General features: G+C 40.9%; 1 protein-coding gene across 1 annotated transcript; it reads right to left on the reverse strand.

The window, feature by feature from the left end:
• Positions 1–1,917: 1,917 nt before the first annotated feature.
• TFAM (transcription factor A, mitochondrial) lies at positions 1,918–14,815 on the reverse strand. Its single transcript, XM_081105133.1, has 7 exons — positions 14,603–14,815; positions 13,957–14,075; positions 11,943–12,013; positions 11,390–11,539; positions 8,472–8,567; positions 3,723–3,779; positions 1,918–3,049 (listed from the first exon to the last, which is right to left on the reverse strand). Exons 1-7 carry the CDS (start codon positions 14,701–14,703, stop codon positions 2,906–2,908), a joined length of 738 nt encoding a protein of 245 aa, XP_080961259.1. The 5' UTR covers positions 14,704–14,815; the 3' UTR covers positions 1,918–2,905.
• Positions 14,816–20,765: the final 5,950 nt, after the last annotated feature.

Raw genomic sequence — 20,765 nt, forward strand, 5'->3', positions numbered from 1 at the left:
AACTATAAAAAATACACCCTGTTTTTTAAAAATGGCATTTTCAAGAAGGGAGTTTTAGCCAAAAGCAATAGCAAAATTAACATGATTACGGTAGGCTGAATCTTCACACAATATCCTTTAAACATCAGTAAGTAGAATTATCACACAACCCTCTCCTGCCATCAAATTATTTCAAACCTAATACTAGTCTAATGAACGAAAGTATAGAAATCTCTTTATGTCTCTGAACAGCATATGCTCAGAAAAGCATAAACACCACTTTCAATTCTTCAGCATCTTTCCCTGTAGCAGACTCTTCTTTTAGCTCCTACAGCAATTACTCTGTTAAGTCAACTTAGGTCTAAAAAGTAAGGCTTTAGATGAGTGGCCACTGGTGACTGACCTAATTGCTTATTCTTCATAATAGAAAATTTGGACATACTGTTAAACTGGAAGGCATTTGGTATACGCACACCAGTCTTCAACATGTACTTAAATTTACTAAGCAAGGCGTGGACTCAGATTATCTTAATATTTAAAGCATTAAAACTGACATTCTTTTAGAAACAAAGGAAACCAAATAAAATTTGATGTTATCATAAAATGGTTTTGCTCTAGCTCTTTTCACACTTTTTTTTCCCTTTATTAAATTATCAATACTTGAACTTACTCATCACTGAACTTCCTAATATAACTGGGAAGATATGACTTGAATGTTTTCTGTATAAAACAGTTTATGTAGTTGGATGCTAAAAGAGCACAGAAAAAAGTAATAGCAAAGATGTTTACATAACTCATATCTTAACCTCACCCAACCTACATCACAAACACTGACTCCCACATGCTCCTTGGGCTCATCTGAAGCACAGAACACAATATACGACTTGAATGAGTTCTCCATTCTCCTAAATATGGTACATAATCAGTACCATTCTATATGCCACAGGGAATTAGGGCTTAATCTCTCCCGGAAACCCCGTTGAGGAAGGCTGCAATAGACACTAGCACAACTCTTCTTCCCCAACTCCTCTCCTCACAGTATCTATTTAATTCGTAGCCAACTTTGTCCTGTATTCATAACCACAGGAGAAAATTGTTTGAAAACACCTAACTTCAAATATTTAAATCTTAAGCTTCCTCTTATATTTTTCTCTTCAGTACATACTTTTGTCAAGTTCAGTATAGAACAAGTCATGACTTTTTACTTATTTTCTATCCACAAACAACAAAAATCCTCAAAATTTTTCTGTAGATCTAGAATCCAGAATTCCTAAATAGTTTGCATAATATAAGATACGTATAAATTTTGGGTTATCCTATTCTTATGAACTAATGATGAAAGATGAATTGTTTTGCTCAAAAAGGAAGTGTGAATTTTGAAAACTTTTGCTGACTCTCAAGAGGATAAACAAGTGGTAAAAGATGGAAAGGTTTTTGTGATATGTTCTAACTGGAAAACTCTTAAGATTCACTTACTAAGTCATAGGAAATAACTGAAGAGAATTTCATTCACACTAAATGGAACTCTATTATCATACAAAGTAATTTGAAACAAGATTATTTTTCTTGCTAACACGGTGGATCAATAGTTTGTTTAGCTTCTTCTGTGACTTGACCTTTTTCCTCTTAAGACAATGGTGACAAAGATTCTAAAACAAGAAACCTCTCAATCAGTTAAAAAACCTATCCCAACATATTATCATACTACACTATACTGTAGATCATGGGTTAGCAAACTTGTTCTGTAAAGAATTAGACAGTAAAAATTTTAGGCTTTGCAAACTAGTTTTTGAAGCAACTCCTTAACTCCGTCACTGTTGCACAAAAGCAGCCATAAACAACAGATAAATTAATGAGTATGGCTGTATTTCATACTCATTCATTATGTATGAACATTGAACATATTAATTTTCATGTGTCTTGAAATACTCTTTTTTTAAAATGGCCAACACCATTCTTAGCTCATAGGCCATGAAAAGCAGGCAGTGGGCTGGATTTGGCCCATGGGCAGAGTTAGCTGTCCCTTATATAGTCTTTTATCTTATATAAAATGTTTTAAAATTACAGGTTGTAAGTCTAAAGACTTTGGAAACTTGTTTCTGGATCTCTCATTTTAAAACTTACCAAACAAGTTCTCTCTGGATAAATATACTCACATGAGAGAGAAAAAATAATTCAGAATATAAATCCCTACTTAAAAAAAAAAAAGACAGAAAGAAGCTGTAAATCAAATGTTTTACCTTAAACATATAATTAGGAAACAAAAATTGTATTCTATGAAATATAAAACAATATGTATTGATTTAGTATATACTTCTTAGTTTTTTTTTACTTTAGGAAAAAAGACAATGAAGAAAAGGTTCACAAATCTCTCCATCTTTTGTACAAAAAATTACAACTGAAACCAGCAAGCCCTTGCCTGTAGAACCATCAGCTCTGAATATAAAGTACACCTAGGGATTGGAGCTTACCTAAATGAGCTCTGGGTGCTCTTTAAAAAATGCACAATTAATCATAGAACACTCTGGCTTTACAACTTGGGACACTTCTGAATAGGAAACCCCTGCCTCCATAATATAAGGAAACAAGAATACTCTTTCCACAATCATCAAATATTATAAAAAAACTTCACAGTCTGACTCACCTTTATCAAAGGTAAAATGTTACTGATACATTTCATGATTATTTTGATCCTCAGTAGTTGCTAAACACAAAATAAATTTTGGATGAACTTTTCTATGTTTGAGTTTTCCAAAGCAAGATACCAATACAAAATGTACTGAACTGGCAGAAGTCCATGGGCTAGAGAAAAAAGAATTATAAAATGTTGACCAGCTTTATCCTTTTAATTTTATAACAGTTTCAGATACTGAGACCTAATTGGTTTCTTGTGTCTATCCATTATGGACATAACTCCATCTTCTATTTAATATTCCTCAGAGCTTTTTGATTGGGGCTTCACTTTGCGACGAAGAAGATCTTCACGTCCAACTTCAACCATTTGTTCTTCCCAAGATTTTATTTCACTGTAATAACGAGCTTTATCATCTTCAGCAAGTTGAATATATACCTGAGAAAAAGTGTAATTGTTAAAATGATTTCTTCAGAAGAATCTTCACCATTGATGTCTGAAATGCTTCCATATATACTATGAAAATTACCTTCTTCTTCTACATGTATAAAGGGGGACTGGAGAAGGAATGTTTTTGTGAGATAAGGTAAGAGTTAAAGATTTGTATTAATTAAATTGTTACAATTTTAGGGCTTGAGCTGTGGGGAAGGAGCAGAGGCACAGTGTGACTGTCACTGCATACACTGGACACTGAATTTGGTGTGACATTGTTTTAAATATCAATTTTATTTGCAGTTAAAAACTACCAAAAGAAAAAAGCCAAATTGATTCTAGGAATATGAAATTATTTAAAAATACTTTAACTGTATTATAAGTAATATAAGGTCGTTTTCACATGAATCAAGCCTTGCCCTAATACAGCGGTTCTCAACCTGTGGGTTGTGACCATCAGAAAACACATATAGCATATCAGATATTTACATTACGATTCATAACAGCAGCAAAATTACAGTAATGAAGTAGCAGCGAAAATAATTTTATGGTTGGGAATCACCACAACATGAGGAACTGTAGTAAAGAGTCGCGGCATTAGGAAGGTTGAGAACCACTGCTTTAATACATTCTCTCACAGATATTCTAACTAGATATTTGAGACTAAAACCATACTTACTTGCTTTTCAGCACTGGAGAGATTTTTCCAGCTTTCATGTATAGATTTCAGCCTTACCTGTAAAATAACATATGTTTAAATAGCAGATCCAGGGACTTAAGTGATTAAAGAAAATTTATTTTTTATTACTCATTTCAAAAAAACTCATAGATACTAAAAATCATCATTTTTACATCATTTTATCATACTCAGATATTAATGCCTCATCAATTCTTAATATCTTCTTTCTAAATTAAACTTAAAACATACAAAATGACTGGAATAAAGATACTTATCTTTTTTACTGAGATATAATTTTCATATAACATTGTATTAGTTTCAGGTGTACAACATGATTCAATATTTGTATATATTCTAAAATGATCAACACAGTAAGTCGTTAACATTTGTCACCATAATTTTTTTCTTCTTATGAGAACTTTTAAGTTCTACTCTCTGAGCAACTATCAAATTTATTAACTCTAGTCACCATGCTGTACATTGCATCTCCAAGACTTTTTTATAAGTGGAAGTTTGTACCTTCTAACCACCTTTACCCATCTCATCCACCCCCATGCCTGGCAATCACCAATCTGTTTCCTTATCTATGAGCTCAGTTATTTTTTTAGATTTCACATATAAGTGAGATCATATGGTATTTGTCTTTCTGTGGTCTGATTTATTTCATCCTATATAAGAAAAGCCTAATATGCTAAGTGTCTGGTTGACCAGCTGGCTGTTCAACCAATCAAACCATAATATGCTAATGATATTCTAAGGCCACTAAACTGCTCGCTATGAGTGCACTGACCACCAGGAAGCAGACAGTCCATCAGTCGATCAGTTGCTATGATGTGCACTGACCACCAGGGGGCAGACGCTCCAACTACTAGATTAGCTTGCTGCTGGGGTCTGGCCAATCGGGACTGAGCAAGATGGTCCAGACATGCATGCCCTGGAGCCCTCCCACGATCCCTCCCCAACTGGCCAACCTCCCGCATCCCTCCCCCGGCCCCGACTGCGCACCAGTGGAGTCCCTCAGCCTGGCCTGTGCCCTCTCGCAATCCAGGATCCCTCGGGGGATGTTGGAGAGCCGGTTTCAGCCCAATCCCACAGGCCAGGACTAGGGACTCCACTGGTGCATGAATTTGCACACTGGGCCTCTAGTTTAGTATAATGCTTTCAGGATCAATCCATGTTGTTGCAAATGGCAAGATTTATTTCTTTTTTTTATGGCTAAATTACTTCATCTAATGAACATTTAGATTGCTTCCACATCTTGGCTATTGTAAATCACGCTGCAATGAACATGGGGGTTCAGATATCTTTTCAAGTTAGTGTTTTCTTTTTTCATTGGATACATACCCAGAAGTAATATTGCTGGACATATGATATTTCTAATTTTAAGTTTTTCAGGAACTCTTTTGTCTTCCATAGAGGGCTGCCGCAACTCACATTCCCACCAACTATGCACAAGGGTTTCCTTTTCTCCATATCTACACCAACACATTTCTTTTGACACCAGTCATTCCAACAGGTGTGAGGTGAACTGTGGTTTTGATTTGCAATTCCTTGATAATTAGTGATGTTGAACATCTTTTTCATATACCTGTTAGCCATCTTTATGTCTTTCTTGGAAAGATGTCTATTCAGATCCTTTGCCCGTTTTTAATCAGATTTTTTTTTGCTGAGTTGAATTCTTTATATATTTTGCATGTTAACCACTTATCAGATATATAATATGCAAATACAATAGAACCCACCTACATAAGCACCTACATCACTCACATGGAGCACATACACAGCAGTAATGAAATGAAACAGTAAAAAATTTAAAAGATAACAATTCCTGACCTTTACTTGTGGTAAATAAATAACAAAAAACATAAAGCACATATGTACATACGTCAAAATGATGGTATATTTCTTTTTATAAATAAATGGGAGATGGCGACGCAACCACAAAATGACATACATGGAGTCTGACGTAACCCGAGGACTGCCTGTATTTATTCCCATTTGATAGATTGCTTTGCATTTTGTTGATGATTTCCTTTACTGTGCAGATAAAATTTATCTTTTTTTAAATTCAGAAATACTAATATTCAAGTATATTACGTTGTAGTCTAACTTCTTGTAACTTAATGTTTTGTTCTAAAATGGGTGCCAAAGTGTTTAGGTGTAGTCAAAAGAACAATACAACACATCTTCAATTCTACTTAGCTAAATTTAATTAAGTGACTCAGAAAAAAAGACCTATTACCTCCCTTAGGCTTGGTTCTTCTATAAAATTAAAGGGATACAGGGACCCCATGGCTGGAAGAGAGGCAAAGACGAGTCAGAGTCAGTGTACATCACGCTGCCTATGCTATTGCTCCCAGAGCTCAGAGAATAAAGGGAAGGTGGGTGGGTGGCAAATGAGGGGCAGAAGGAGGGGAATGTGAAGGAGAGCGGGCCATTATTTCTGAGCAGAACTTTGAATGAATTTTATTTTCCTATTGACAAAAACAGAGGTAACCTGCCCTGACCAGTTTGGCTCAGTGGATAGAGAGTCAGCCTGCGGACTGAAGGGTCCCAGGTTCGATTCCGGTCAGGGGCATGTACCTTGGTTGTGGGCACATCCCCAGTGGGGGGGGGGGGGGTGTAGGAGGCAGCTGATCGATGTTTCTAGCTCTCTATCCCTCTCCCTTTCTCCATGTAAAAAATCAATAAAATATATTTAACAAAAATAAAAAATAAAACAAACAAACAAAAAAACAGAGGTGCCAGATAGTACCTCAGACTACATAACCGTTATGTTCTGAACATTTTTAACTGATCTTCATAAACATTTCTAATATTCAGGGACAGTTAATCATGAAATAACTGCTCTGACTCTTAGATTTGGAAGGAATTACTTTAATGCTTTCAATTTTTTCATATTCTTTTTCTTTTAAAAAATTTTTAAAGTTATATATATATATTTTATTAATTCTCACCCAAGGATATTTTTCCATTGAGTTTTAGAGAAAGTGAAAGGGAGGGGGAGATACAGAGAGAAAGGAACATCAATGTGATAGAGACACATCAATCGGCTGCCTCCCCCATGAGTCCGGATCAAGCCTGCAACAGAGGTATGAGTCCTTGACCAAAATCGAACCCAGGACCCTTCTGTCCACGGGCACTCTATCCACTGAGCCAAACTGGCTAGGGATATATATACATTTTTTTTAATTGATTTCAGAGAGGAAAGGAGAGGGAGAGATAGATACATCAATGATGAGAGAGAATCATCAATCAGCTCCTCCTGCACGCTCCCTACTGGGGTTCAAGCCCGCAACCCAGGCATATGCCCTTGACCATATCGAACCCTCCTAAACCCCATTAAATGAGCCCTTCCACTACGTAAGGACATACTGAGAAGGCACCAGCCAGGAACCAGGAAGAGGGTCCTCATCAGTAGGCAACTGTGATGGCACCCTGACCTTGGATTTCCCAGCCTCCAAAACTGTGAGCAATAAATTTGTTATCTACACTAATAAAAGAGAAACATGCAAACTGGTGTCACTCCGCTAAGCCCACCAGCCAATCAGAGCGACTATGCAAATTAACCCAACAAAGATGGCGGTTAATTTGCATACGCAGGCACGGAGCAAAGACTGAAGGCTCCGGCTGGAGTGAAGACTGAAGACTGAAGAGGCTTGGCTTCTCCGCTGCGGCCGGAGGGGAGAAGCCAAGCCTCACTGCGGCAGGAGAGGAGAAGCCAAGCCTTGCTGCGGCCCGACCAAAGGCCTGGGTCCCGGGTGCCGGAGGAAAACCGGTGCCGGCAGCCAGGGGAAGGAAGGTCTATTGCGCGAATCTTCGTGCAACGGGCCTCTAGTTTTAAAATAAAAAACATTAAATGAATAAACAAAAAAATTTAAGGCATAAACCCACACAGACAAAGAAAACAGGAGAGAGCACTACGAACACAAAAGTTTGGAAGCTGAAGAGCAGATGCAGCCATGGTTCCTGGCTTACCTAACTCATGAAAGCTATTCATTCCCAAACCAGCAGTGGGGAAGCCAAAAATGCAAAGTGTTTTACAACGTAGAATTCTGAGGTAGCTCAGGAACTGGCAGCACCAGATAGGTATAAAATAGAGGTACGGTTAGGAGGCCTGATAGAAAGTGCTTATAAAAAGGTTAAATTCCCACTATGGGCAGATTCTAGGACATTTATCCTCTCACAACAGTAAAATATGAGGTACTCAGTGGATACCAGGTAAGGTAGGGGTGGTGATACCATGCTGGAAACAGGGAGATTACATGGAAATGTATACTGTATCCCAGAAAGAAGGGCAAAAAAGGCTAAGAAAAAACAATACAGAGAAGACAAGAAAATTAGAGTATCAATTCAGAAGATGCATAAACAAACAGTAAAAGTTCTAGAGTCAGAACAGAGAAAAAAACAAAAACAAAACAGATATTCTAAAGGCCAATAATCAAAATGGATTTATACTTCTCAAAAGCAATACAGAAGTTATAAAAGGAGTATTTTTTTTTAAGTTTTCAAAGAACATAAAACAATTCTATGCCCAAACTATCAAACGTGAAAATATAGACATTTTCAGACATGCAAGAACTCTAAAAACTAATCTCCCATGTATCCTCACTGGGGAAGACTCTATAACAGAATCAGTAAACCAAGAAAGACAATGATAGAAGAAGCAAAAGCACCCCTAACATTTCCTGTCTAATTTTTTCTAAAACTAAAATAAACATTTAAAAAATAAATGCAGATCTATTTTACCTGTGTTGAACCATTCTTAGCTCCCTGGAAGCATTCAGATATAAAAATGTTATAAGCTGAGCGAGGTCTTTTTGGTTTTCCAAGCAGTGTTAACTCCTGAGGAGTGAAAATGGAAGAGTTAGATACAGTTTTAACATCTCTGAGACTTAATTTTACTTACAGAAACTGTATTCACTACTATGCATTATGCAGAATGTTCTTTAATGTGAATGTTCTGATTCTTATATAAAGTATGCAATTATTCCCTTGTGAGGTCAGAATTTGATAGCATTATTTTGAAAAACATAATAGATTTTGAGTTATTTTCCCTACATTTCCTTTACATATTATTTTCATGGTCTCCATGAACTGACTAACTGAGCACATATGTACAAATCTTTTTTAAAAAATAAGACAATCTCAGTTTCATTCTTACAGGGCACTACCATTTCCTTGGCCAAACTACTACATGCTTCCACCACAGCTTGTGAACACTAGACTATCTGTTTAATAACCTCTCATTTCATTTCCTTCCCTGCATGTCTCTCAATCTTTAACCCCCAAAGATGGGCTAAGAGAGAAACATGGATGTGAGAGACACATGGATCAGCTGCCTCCCAAACACACCCCGACCAGGCTGGGAACGAAATCTGCAACCCAGGCCCATCATCACATTTAAATATGATATTGGGAGAAGTGGGAGAAACTGTGACTACTATAGAAATTGATGAAGAAATATATGAAGAGATATATAAATCAACAAAATGGGATATTCCAATGCTTTCTGCCCAGGGAGATGGTGTTGTGCTAGTTGCCCCTCCATTGAGAGTTGGCTGAAACAAAGAATATATCCTGTATGGAAATTAGGACTTTATATGATTGTGTCTTTAAAGATAGAAGATATTCAAAAAGAAACCTGTATACATTTTGATATTAAGAAATGACCAAAGATTCTTCTGCTCCTGAAATGAGTTTATTTGTACATAACTCATAAATTCTTTTATTTTTTTTAATATATTTTATTGATTTTTTACAGAGAGGAAGGGAGAGATATAGAGAGTTAGAAACATCGATGAGAGAGAAACATCGATCAGCTGCCTCCTGCACATCTCCCACTGGGGATATGCCCGCAACCCAGGTACATGCCCCTGACCGGAATCAAACCTGGGACCTTTCAGTCCGCAGGCCGACGCTCTATCCACCGAGCCAAACCGGTTTCGGCAACTCATAAATTCTTAAGCTAAATGGCATTTTTATGTTTCTCCAACCCTTCCAATAAATGTGATCACCAAAACGCGAAAGAAAAAAAAAAAAAAAAGAAAAGAGATGGGCTAAATTCTTTTTACTCCCTTTACTAAAGTAGAGGAAGAAGCCCAGCAGACATGGTTGAGCATTGACCTATGAACCAGGAGGTCATGGTTCAATTCAGCTAATGGGCTTGATCCCTGGTGTTGGGGCATGCAGGAGGCAGCCAATCAATGATTCTCTCTCATCACTGATGTTTCTATCTTTCTCTCCCTCTCTCTTCCTCTCTAAAAATCAATAAAAATATATTCTAGAAAGCAAAAACACTGTAGCTGAAATAAAGGATGCCTTTGATGTGCTTATTAGACTGGACATAGCTGATGAAAGAATCTGAGCTACAAGACATATTAATAGAATCCTTGAAAACCCAAAAATAAAGGGAACAAAGATGAGGAGGTTAAAAAACCCAGAACACTCAGGACTATGGGACAACTAAAATAGGTGTAACAAAAACATAATGGGAATGCCAGAAGAGAGAAAGGAAGAAATATTTCAAAGGGAAACCCTTTCTGTCTAATCTTCATTTTAGTGTTCTCCACGCAGCACTGGCTGCATGCATTAAGAAGAAAGGGAGAGTAAATTTTAGTACTCACCCCTCCAAATACCGTCCCTAAGGCAGAGGCTGTATTTCTCACTATTGGTACTTTACTCAATCCTTTTACTAACTGGATCAGCAACCTTAGATTACTGACTTGAAATTGGCTGAGTCCTTAGGGGGACTTAAAACATTAAGATCAGGAATACATATCTTGGCATCTGACATTAAAGGTTCTAACCTACTTTTTCAGAGAAATAGTTTTAATTCTGATGACCATTTTCTATACTATATGAACTAGATAGCAAGCTGACCGCTTCATACCTAATTCTGGTTTTATACAAAAATGTCTAATTTTCAAACGATGGAATTTATGTGGATTAATACTTAAATTAGGAACCACAAAATTTGAACCATATGGATTTGGGGTTTTTTTTTTTTTTTACTGATTTGAGAGAGAGAAAGAAACATCGATTTGTTGTTCCACTTATTTTATGCATTCATTGGCTGCTTCTTATTTCAATTCCCAGTCAATGTGCCCTGACTGGGAACTGAACTCACAACCTTGGTGTATCAGGACAATGCTCTATCCAACTGAGCTATCCGGCCAGGGCCCTGTGTAGGGTTTCTAATGAGGAAAAATAGTATTTCATCTTAAAGGGACTTATTTGATTAGCTACAATAGGCACTTTTCCCTGACATGCTAATAAATTTAGTCTATTCAGCAATATATAGAATCACATTCACTATTACCTTTAGAACAATTCAAATCAGTAGGCTATTCTAGACAAAACTCAGAAACAAAGGTTTTTACTATCCAAGATTTGGCTGTTCCTATAGCTTTCATGCCAGTCCTAACTATGTATTTTAAAATCAGATACATCCCGAAGTGGCAACAAGAGTTTCCAAGACAGACTCAATGACAGATGGTCCTGGTGGCGGAAGAGGATGATCCCACTGTTCCTAATTAGAGTACACCTGACATTCTACCATATAGTACCACACACAGCATCAAAATAAGAGAAAGCTCCCTATATTCATGTAGTTATGTAAATTTCAGTTCTTTGTTAAAGGAAAAAAATATTTCAATGATACTCACTCTCTTTTTTAATATCGATTTCTTTTTTAGACGTTTTTGCATCATTTCTTTTTCCAAAGACACTTTCTGACTTGGAGTAAGCTGTTCTTGAATTCTGTTTAGCTCTTCTTTGTATGCCTGCCAGTCTGCCTTGTAAGCATCTTCATATATCTATAAATAAATAAAAACAGTAAGTCAATAAACTGTTGCTACCAAGGAAAGACAACTTGCATGACTTCAGATAAAGACAGACTGAACCATCATGTGGAAAATGTGCTCTGGGATCACATTATATGGACCAAAATCATGGCTTTTTCATCATATACATGCTAACCAACTTGAGAGTTTAGCAAGTAGTCTTCAATTTCACATTGCTGCCAACCCTTCATCACCACCCCACGCATCCATATTATCATCATTTATGTAGATCAGAAGGTATGAAGTTCCTCTGTATATAATAGATATTTAAAAATCAAACAACAACAAAAACATCATCTCTGGGTCATTTGGTCCTTTAAAGGGCATGACACCTGCAGAATAACTGGCCAGCAATGTTGAAAACCTACATGCTTACCTTTTTCTCTGATTCAGGAAGTTCCCTCCATACCTCCGCGATTTTTTTAATTAGTTCTGAATTTTTCGCTTCTATGGATTGGAATGAGAAAAGATGTCACAACTTTATGTCTCATGAATAACTCCTAAAGATTTCCAGGAAATCATAACACATCAGCTCTAAAAGTAAGTTTTATTAGACAACTCTATACCACACACAACTTAATACAATGATTTAGCTTTTCTTTAACCAATTTAAATAACTTTAACCCTAGCCAGTTTGGCTCAGTGGATAAAGCATTGACGCAACAACTGAAGGGTCTCGGGTTCGATTCTGGTCAAGGGCAATACCTCAGTTGCAGACTAGATCCCCATCCCATCCCTGACTCTAGGTCGGGGCACCTGCAGGAGGCAAACAATTGATGTTCTCTCTCTCTGTGTCTCTCCCCCTTCCTTCCACTCTTAAAAATCAATGGAAAAATATCCTCAGGTTAAGAATTACAAAAAATAAATAAATATATAACGTTAGTGCTTTATCCAAATTGTTAAAGTCTTTTATCTAATAACCAAGGAGTATATCACATATCACCAAAACAGTACTCAGAACTTGATTGCTAGTTTAAGCAGTACAGTAATCAATTTCTTCAAGTTCTTTACTTCATATTTCAGTCAAACATTTTTTTCGAGCCTTTTAGGAATTAAGTTCATAACATCTGAGTAAAGAACAAAATACAGTCTTGATTCATATACCACCATCTTGGATTTGAATTACAGAAATACCAGTTGCAAACAAGCTAAACTTTTCTAAAATCAAGTCATTATTCCCCATGTCCTTCCTCCTCTTAACTAAAAAGGGTATAAATACTTTAACAAACCACTTACTAATTTCAACTCCTACATTTTAAAAAGGTGTGAGCCCTTAATTATGTCTCATAAACCAATTCTTTATGAGAATTTTTATTATATCTCATTTGACTTTCAGAAGTGCCCTGTGATGTATTGTTTGTGAATGGGCTTTAGAAATCATAAGCAAAAGTTAGCTATTATTAATTTAGTTATTATCCTGACACTACAACCTCAAATGAAGGCCCTATTAGCCTTTCTAGGGAGTCGTCAAACATTCAACCTGGAAATCTTTCAGTACAAAAGCTCTTGCGTTAGCAGTGATTTGTATAGACTTTTACAGTTTACAGAACACTTCCACAGAAGTTATTTCATTGTCACTCCCATTAAAAATTCCCTGTGGCAGAAGGGGCTAGGCAAGAGATAAAATGATTCACGGTGTCCTCTAAGCCAATGGCAACTAGGCCCAAAATTAAGCTTTTTCATAACTTCTTCCCTAGTTGCTTTGTATTCTACATGCTGCTATTTTTAAAATATCTTTCATTAGTTCTTTTTTTAAAAAATTTTTTTTTATTGATTTCAGAGAGGAAGAGAGGGAAAGAGAGATACAAACATCAATGATGAGAATAGGCTGCCAAAATTCTGGCATGTGCCCTTAACCAAAATCGAACCCGGGACCCTTCAGTCCGCAGCCTGATGCTCTATTCACTAAGCCAAACCAGCTACGGCATTAGTTCTTAATTATATTTAAAACATTTCTGCCCTGCTGGTTTGGCTCAGTGGATAGAGCGTAGGCCATGGGACTGAAAGGTTGTGGGTTCAATTCCGGTCAAGGGCACAGACCTAGGTTGCAGCCTCATCCTGGCCCTGGTTGGGGGCATGTGGGAGGCAACCAACCAATGTGTCTCTGATCTTCCTTCCTCTCTCTCTGTCTCTCCCCCTCCCTTCCACTCTCCCTAAAAAACAACAACAACAAAAAATCAATGGAAAAATATCTTCAGGCGAGGATTAACAACAAAAACATTTCTACTCGGTGAAAAATATGTTAGACCTGCTATTTCACAGACCCTCAAATAGAAGGTTATGTTCCTGCAGTCAAGGGATGGTTGGCAGTGAACATCAAGTTTACGGCTTAACTGCTCAGTGAGCTCTTTATTACATCAGAGAAGGGCACCAGCCCCCCAACTCCTTACCTGGGTTCCGAGCTTTATATATGGCTAGCTGTTCTTTAGAAAATCGAACGTAAGAAGTCATTGGCTTCTTTGGATAACTACTCAAAGTGGATGAAAACCATCTGGGTATATACACAAATCTGCATGTAAGTAAAAAAAGAAAAGAACCAATGTCAAGGATTTAAGCGCCAATCATATTCACATGTATATCAATCAATAGGCCCCAAATAAGAGGTGATGAAGATGCTAGTGACACTGACAATCGTGCCCTAACCAGAGGGAAGAGCCTGCAAAACTGAAGACCTCCCCCCCCCCACCCCCACGAAGGGCAGAGAGTGCAGAAATCATGTACTTCAGCTCCGGGGCCCCGCCTCCTCAATGCCTAGAAGAAGGCGGGAGACTGTCGGCGCGACTTTACAAAGAGCGGCCGGGGAACCAGGTGCGCGGAGGCAGCATGGAGGGGGGAGGGCGCCGGAAGCAAGGCGCGGGGGTACTCGTCCTGGAGTCAGGCCTGCAAAGGCACCCTTCCCTTGGCAAGGTCGAGGTCTGAACCACAGGGTCTGAGCGTCCCTGACCTCCTGGGAGGGACAGAAGGTGGGAGACACCGTCTACATCCCGGCCCCAGGGCGTCGCGCGCCCCGCCGCCGGGTCCAGGCGAGGGTCCTACCTGAAGGGTGCGCACAGCCGAGTCCCGCAGTCCGCGCAGAGCTCTGCTCCGGACTTCCCCAGGGCGCTCAGCACTCCCCACACGCCCCGAAGAAGCGGCATGGCACCCCGCGAGGCCGTGGCCGGACCCCAAGCTCGCAGAGCTCCCTGGCACAGCAGAGCCACCCCAACAAAGGCAACCCGCGTCCAACCTTCCCAGCTTGTTATCAAACCCGGACTCGCGAGGCACTATGGGAAGTTTACTCCGGTTGGTAGGTAGGGGACGGGGTGAGGCAGCATCGGCGCAGGCGCCGTAGTGACTTCCGCCGGAGGGCGGGGCTCCAGGAAAGGGGGCGGTGCCCGGGAGCGGAGCGGGGAAGCCGCAGCCCGGCGAGCCTGCCGGGGGCCTTGCCTCCAAGGGGCGCCGCTGAGCCGCCTCGGCCCCGGCCCCCGCCTCTGCAGTCGGCTCCGCAGCGGGGCCAGGAGGTGGTGGAGCGACGGCGGCGGCCTCACCCGGACTGGGCACCGCCGTGCGGCCGCCAGCGCCTGCCTAGGCTCGTGCGTAACAGACGGCTCTGCCCAGGACTGCACGGCCTGCGCCCACGCTGCTCTGAGGTCAGGTGGGCGGGCGTCGAGCGCCCTGCGGAGCCGCTCGGGGCCAGCAGGTGCCAAAAGTGCCGCCGAGGAGTGGAGGGGAGCGTGTTTTCAAACCTAAAAATGCGTGCTTCCGGACCGGACCGCAGCGCCTGACTCAGTGTGGTGCCCATGAATCTGCGTTTCGTTTTGAAGATTATGATTTATTGACCTTAGAAAGTCGGGGGAGAGGGGCATCGATGGGAGAGAGAAACACCGAATGGTTGCCTCCCGTTCATCTTGGGGATGGAACCCGCAACGTAGGCGTGTGCCCTGAGCCGAACTGGCAGCCTCTGGTGCAGGGGAACCGCTCCAGCCCACGGAGCCACACCTGCCAGGGCCGAATCTGCGTTTTTAGCCCGCACCTCAAGGTTTGACAAGTTCTGGTGCAGTGGTCACGGGACCACATTTGAAGCCACACTGGCCTAGACCGGCGTCCCATGTATGCGGCTAATGCAGACCTAGCCCTCCAGCCTGGCAGGCCACCTGCTGACGCTGTGGGGAGGCGGCTGGCCAGTTGGCTGACGGAAGGAAGATGCGAGTTCTAGCCCCAGCATTGACTCTTGATCCAGGAGTGCCGCACCCCTGCTCTGAGATTCAGTCCCCCCCCCACTGCAGATGAGGATCTGTACTCGGTCAGTTTTCCCAACCAAAGCCCCGAGAACTTGGGACAAGGACACTTGGAGATTTTGATGGATGTGCTGTACGATTTCCTGTATAGGCAATGGCATGAAAAAGACTGGGAGGACCTAACTAAAGGTATCCAGGGATCCTCACAGCTTTTACTTTATAGTTACTTCGAAGGCAGCCATCTCCTGAGACAGCCTGCCTTTCCTCTATTGGGTAGCTGCGATGGTTAGGAAATTCTTACCTGTGTGATGCTGAGCTGAGAGCCTGCTTCCTCTCCGTGTTAGCTGTGAAACATTGGCCCTTTGGTGCTACAAAGAACTAAGCTCACTACTTCTTTTGAGTGGTGAGGAACTCACAGCTCCCCTGTTCATACTCTCAGGGTTGAAAGGGACCTTCCAGATCATCTCTTTCCAAACCTCCCATCCTGTCGTTAAAGAAAGTACCCCCCACCCCCTCCTGAGTACACACTATTTACAAGGCCCCAAACATACATAAAAGACACAGCATTTCCCTACTCCCAGTAAGATTTAGTGGCAGAGGAAAAGAAACACACAATTACAACCTAGTGCCAAGAGAGAAGTATGTATAGAATTCCTTATAATTACATTTTGGAAATACCTTGTTTTCTCTAGTTTTGAAGAATGTTTTTGTTCTTTCAGATGTTTTATATGTTAATCTTTTGGATTATAAAATATTTCGTTTTAAAGTGTCATTTTGATAAATCTTGTTGTGAAGATCTTATAAATCTGGTTTATCACATGCCTGTTTTTATCAAATACCAATATTCTTAAAACTACATTACAGTGATTTTATTCCAAATGCAGTATTTACAAAGAAAATATAATTCTGCCTACTTTCTCAGTCTTTGAACAAAAAGATATATGGTTTCATTTATATCAGCGGTTCTCAACCTCTGGGTCGCGACCCCTTTGGGGGTTGAGCGACCCTTTCACAGGGGTCGCCTAAGACCATCGGAAAACACATATATAATTACATATTGTTTTTGTGATTAATCACTATGCTTTAATTATGTTCAATTTGTAACAATGAAATTGGGGGTCACCACAACATGAGGAACTGTATTAAAGGGTCGTGGCATTAGGAAGGTTGAGAACCACTGATTTATATTTACTTTATAAAACATGAAAACTTATCACAGCCCTTCCCAGGGTCTGTCCCTTTATTTTGTGTTAAAAATTTATCTACTTCAATGACTTCAACTATCAGTTATATATGCTCATGTTCCCCATATTTTTAAAATATATTTTTTTATTGATTTCAGAGAGGAAGGGAGAGAGAAACATCAATGATGAGAGAATCATTGATCGGCTGCCTTCTGCACACCCCCTACTGGGGATGAAGTCTGCAACACAGGCACATGCCCTGATCTGGAATTGAACTATGCCCTCCTGGTACATAGGTTGATGCTCAGTCACTGAGCCACACCAGCCAGGCCATGATTCCCATATTTTATATAGACCTCTCCTTTTAGTCCCATCTATACTAATAAAAGGGTAATATGCCAATTAGACCAGGTCTACCGGACATCTTCCGGTTGTCCTGCCTTCCTTCTGGACAAAGCCACGGTGGTGGGGGCCAAGGCAGAGGTGGTTAGGGGAGATCAGGCCAGCAGAGGAGGGTAGTTAGGGGTGATCAGGCAGGCAGGCAGAGGGGTTAGGGGCGATTAGGCAGGCAGGCAGGTGAGCACTTAGGAGCCAGTGGTCCTGGATTGCGAGAGGGATCCCGGATTGGAGAGGGTGCAGGCTGGGCTGAGGAATGCCCCCCCGCCGCCCCGCACGAATATCATGCACCAGGCCTCTAGTATCTATATAACCACTATCTTCCGGACAGCTATACCATCATGTCCCACAGATACTTCTTTTTCCCTGAACAGAATTCACTTTCCCCTATTTTGAACTCCTTCTGTTAAGAGGTACCAGTATCATTTGACTCATCTTAGCCAATCTATATATATAAAAGGCTAATATGCTAAGTGTCCGACCATCCGACTGGTCGCTATGACGTGAACTGACCACCAGGGGGCAGACGCTCAATGCAGGAGCTGCTGAGCTGCAGTGACTTGGCAGTGGCGGTTCTCAGGTGACGCACCCCGAAACCAGAGAGGAGGGAACCCAATTCCTCGCAAGGCCATGTGATTCCACCTTCGGCCGTGAGTTATGTTGTTGCTGGGGCACTGTCAGCCCCAAATCTGGTTTACTGCACACTCGCATTTGCGTTCCACACCCTGTATGACAGCAACTTTGCAGAGTGCCTTCTCGCACTCCGGGGGATGTCGGAGAGCCAGTTTTGGCCCAATTCTCACAGGCCAGGCCAAGGGACCCCCACCTGCTGAAGGGACCCCGCTCACTCTGCAAACGTCGGGGAGGGACTGCGGGAGGTTGGCTCCAGGACGTGTCCGGCCCATTTAGCCCAGTCCTGCCTCACCGGCCACCTTCTAATTAATTTCCTTTCAATGCGCACAAATCTGTGCACCGGGTCACTAGTTTATATATATAAAAGGCTCATATGCTAAGTGTCCATCCAACTGGTTGCTATGATGTGCACTGACCACCAGGGGGCAGACGGTCAGTGCAGGAGCTGCTGTGACGCTCACTGGCCATTTATGGAGAAATGGCACTGTGGACCTGACACCCACAAAGCAACACTCGGCTTCCCCCAAGTGAGACACAGGCCCCACCACCACCCCGAGTGATACCCCACCAAATCACAGCCAATGCTGCCGAGACCCCCCATGACACAAAATGCGGCCCACAGCCCAGCCCAGCCCAGAAACAGCCGCTGTGTGCGCCAGGTAATGACATAGCAACACCCGGCTTCCTCTCCCTAGTGACTAGCCTCCTTGGAGTTTCTTCAGCCCAGGAACACGGCTTGCTTTATAGCCAGGTGGAAACATATCACACTGTAGCTAAATGTCTGTGAAGTGTTTTCCCGTGCCTCATCTCATTTGATCCTCACAGAAGTCCTGGAGTAGGTAGATACAAGACTCGGTGGAATCCTATTTTCTTTTCATTAGCCAGAAAACAGAGATTTAGAAAGTTTAGAAACTTGACCCGACTGAAAAGAAGAAATGGTGGACCTTGAAAATGACTTCAGGTTTTCTCACAGCACAGAATATAGTCAAATACTGCTGTAGTTAAATGTTTTACCCTTAGTTCTCCCTGCGTGATCTACAATAATACTCTGCTTCATGTTGATATTTATTGCTGTGTTGCTGACAATTACCTGAAAGAGAAGTTGGGTGCCTCACTGGGCTGGAAAGAGTTTAGCTAAATCAGAAAGCAGGTCTAATTAAGCACGTTTTTTCTCTATATATAAAAGGCTAAGTTGACTCGTGCATGCGTGATACATATAGAGCTCTGGCTGGCGCCAATCACACATTTCGATCTGTCATTGTCGATCGTGAATTTGGTTGACACTTGTATCATAGAGAAAGGGCGAATAGCGATATTAAAAATTTCTTCTAATTAATTTCCTTTCAATGTGCACAAATTTGTGTACAGGGCCTCTGGTAACTTGATAAATCATAATCCCCCCATTGACGCTCCTCCCCCAAACCAACTGATGCTAGGTATTGCCGATTCCTCATGAACCCCTCCAATAAATATTTCCTCCTCTCCAACCTTTTGTTCAGGCCAAATGTGTTGGTAAATCAACTCTCAAAAAAAAAAAAAAAAAGACCTACTTTGTAGTGTTTGCCAACATCTGTGGCTTAAATACTCCCACCATGGCTGATTTCAAACTATCACCTTGATGTCACTGAACCCGAAGTTGGGCAGATACACATAATTGGTTCTCCAACCCAGTACCAGCCAGCTCCTGTATGCCAGCAGTTCAGGCTCTGCCATCTTTACCCAAACTCTTAACAGTTGTCCTACTTTCAGTCTTACTTCCCTCCAAACCATATTCCACATTGTCTCCAGGTCACTCTTTCTAAAAGACAAATCCCGTTGTTCATTAGGTATGTATGGAACTCACCTCTGTGCCAAGCAGGCGATGATTACATTTCTGTACCTCTTCAGTGGCTCCTGATTACCCACAGAAGCAGTTTAAATTCTCAGACATGGCACAAAAGTCTTCCAGGAACTGGTCTTTCTGTTTCCTCTATAACTTCATTCCTTACTTCACCTTTGCTTAAAAAAAATTATTATTTAAAGACCTACTTCTGATTTAATAAACACATTGAACCACTTCATTTGGCTCAGAGTTTACCATTGCATTTTGTGTGATATTCCCAAGTCATGGGAATTACTGGTTTAGAAGTTAGGCAGATTTAGGTTCAAATCCTGCCTTGCTACTGACTAGCTGTGTGACCTTGCCAAATGACAACCTCTCTGACCCAAGTTTTCCCCTCTATGAAATGGGAACAATAATAGTTGATTCTTAGGATTGTTGTGAAGATGAAATTAGAAAATGCATAAAAATCTCTTAGCAGAGTCCCTGGCATATAGTAAAGGCTCAATAAATAGTGGCTATAATTATCCTTACATCATTCATAACAATTATTATTAGCTTCTAAATAATTATAGGTATAGTATGAATTGTCCCCAAACAAAAAAGTCAGATTTGTATCACAGCCCTGTCATTAATTTCCTCTCCCTATTAAATAATATGCATCCATGCATACTATATGTCAGCATTGCTCCTCTCTTCCTATTGTATTTTCAACATTTCTTAGTGTTTCAGCGTAAATACTATGGTATTGTATTGGCCTGTGTTGCTCAGTGGTTAGAGTGTTGGCCCATGCACCAAAGGGTCTCAGGTTCGAATCCTAGTTAAGGGCATGTACTTGGGTTGCAGGTTTGATCCTCGGCCCAGATTGGAGCACATACAGAAGGCAACAAATCAATGTTTCTCTCTCTCTCTCCCTCCCTTCCACTCTAAAAAAAAAAAAAAATCAATGG

This window comes from Myotis nattereri (assembly GCF_964212035.1).
Source record: "Myotis nattereri genome assembly, chromosome: 13".
Taxonomy (NCBI): Eukaryota; Metazoa; Chordata; class Mammalia; order Chiroptera; family Vespertilionidae; genus Myotis; species Myotis nattereri.

What these genes read in the sequence shown, in the direction of transcription:
- TFAM (XM_081105133.1), bottom strand. Translation starts at nt 14,703, where the DNA reads ATGCCGCTTCTTCGGGGCGTGTGGGGAGTGCTGAGCGCCCTGGGGAAG. An exon ending in ATATAAAGCTCGGAACCCAG is followed by an intron (nt 12,014 to 13,956) that starts GTAAGGAGTTGG and finishes TCCAATCCATAG; the next exon opens with AAGCGAAAAATTCAGAACTA. An exon ending in TTCCTGAATCAGAGAAAAAG is followed by an intron (nt 11,540 to 11,942) that starts GTAAGCATGTAG and finishes ATTTATTTATAG; the next exon opens with ATATATGAAGATGCTTACAA.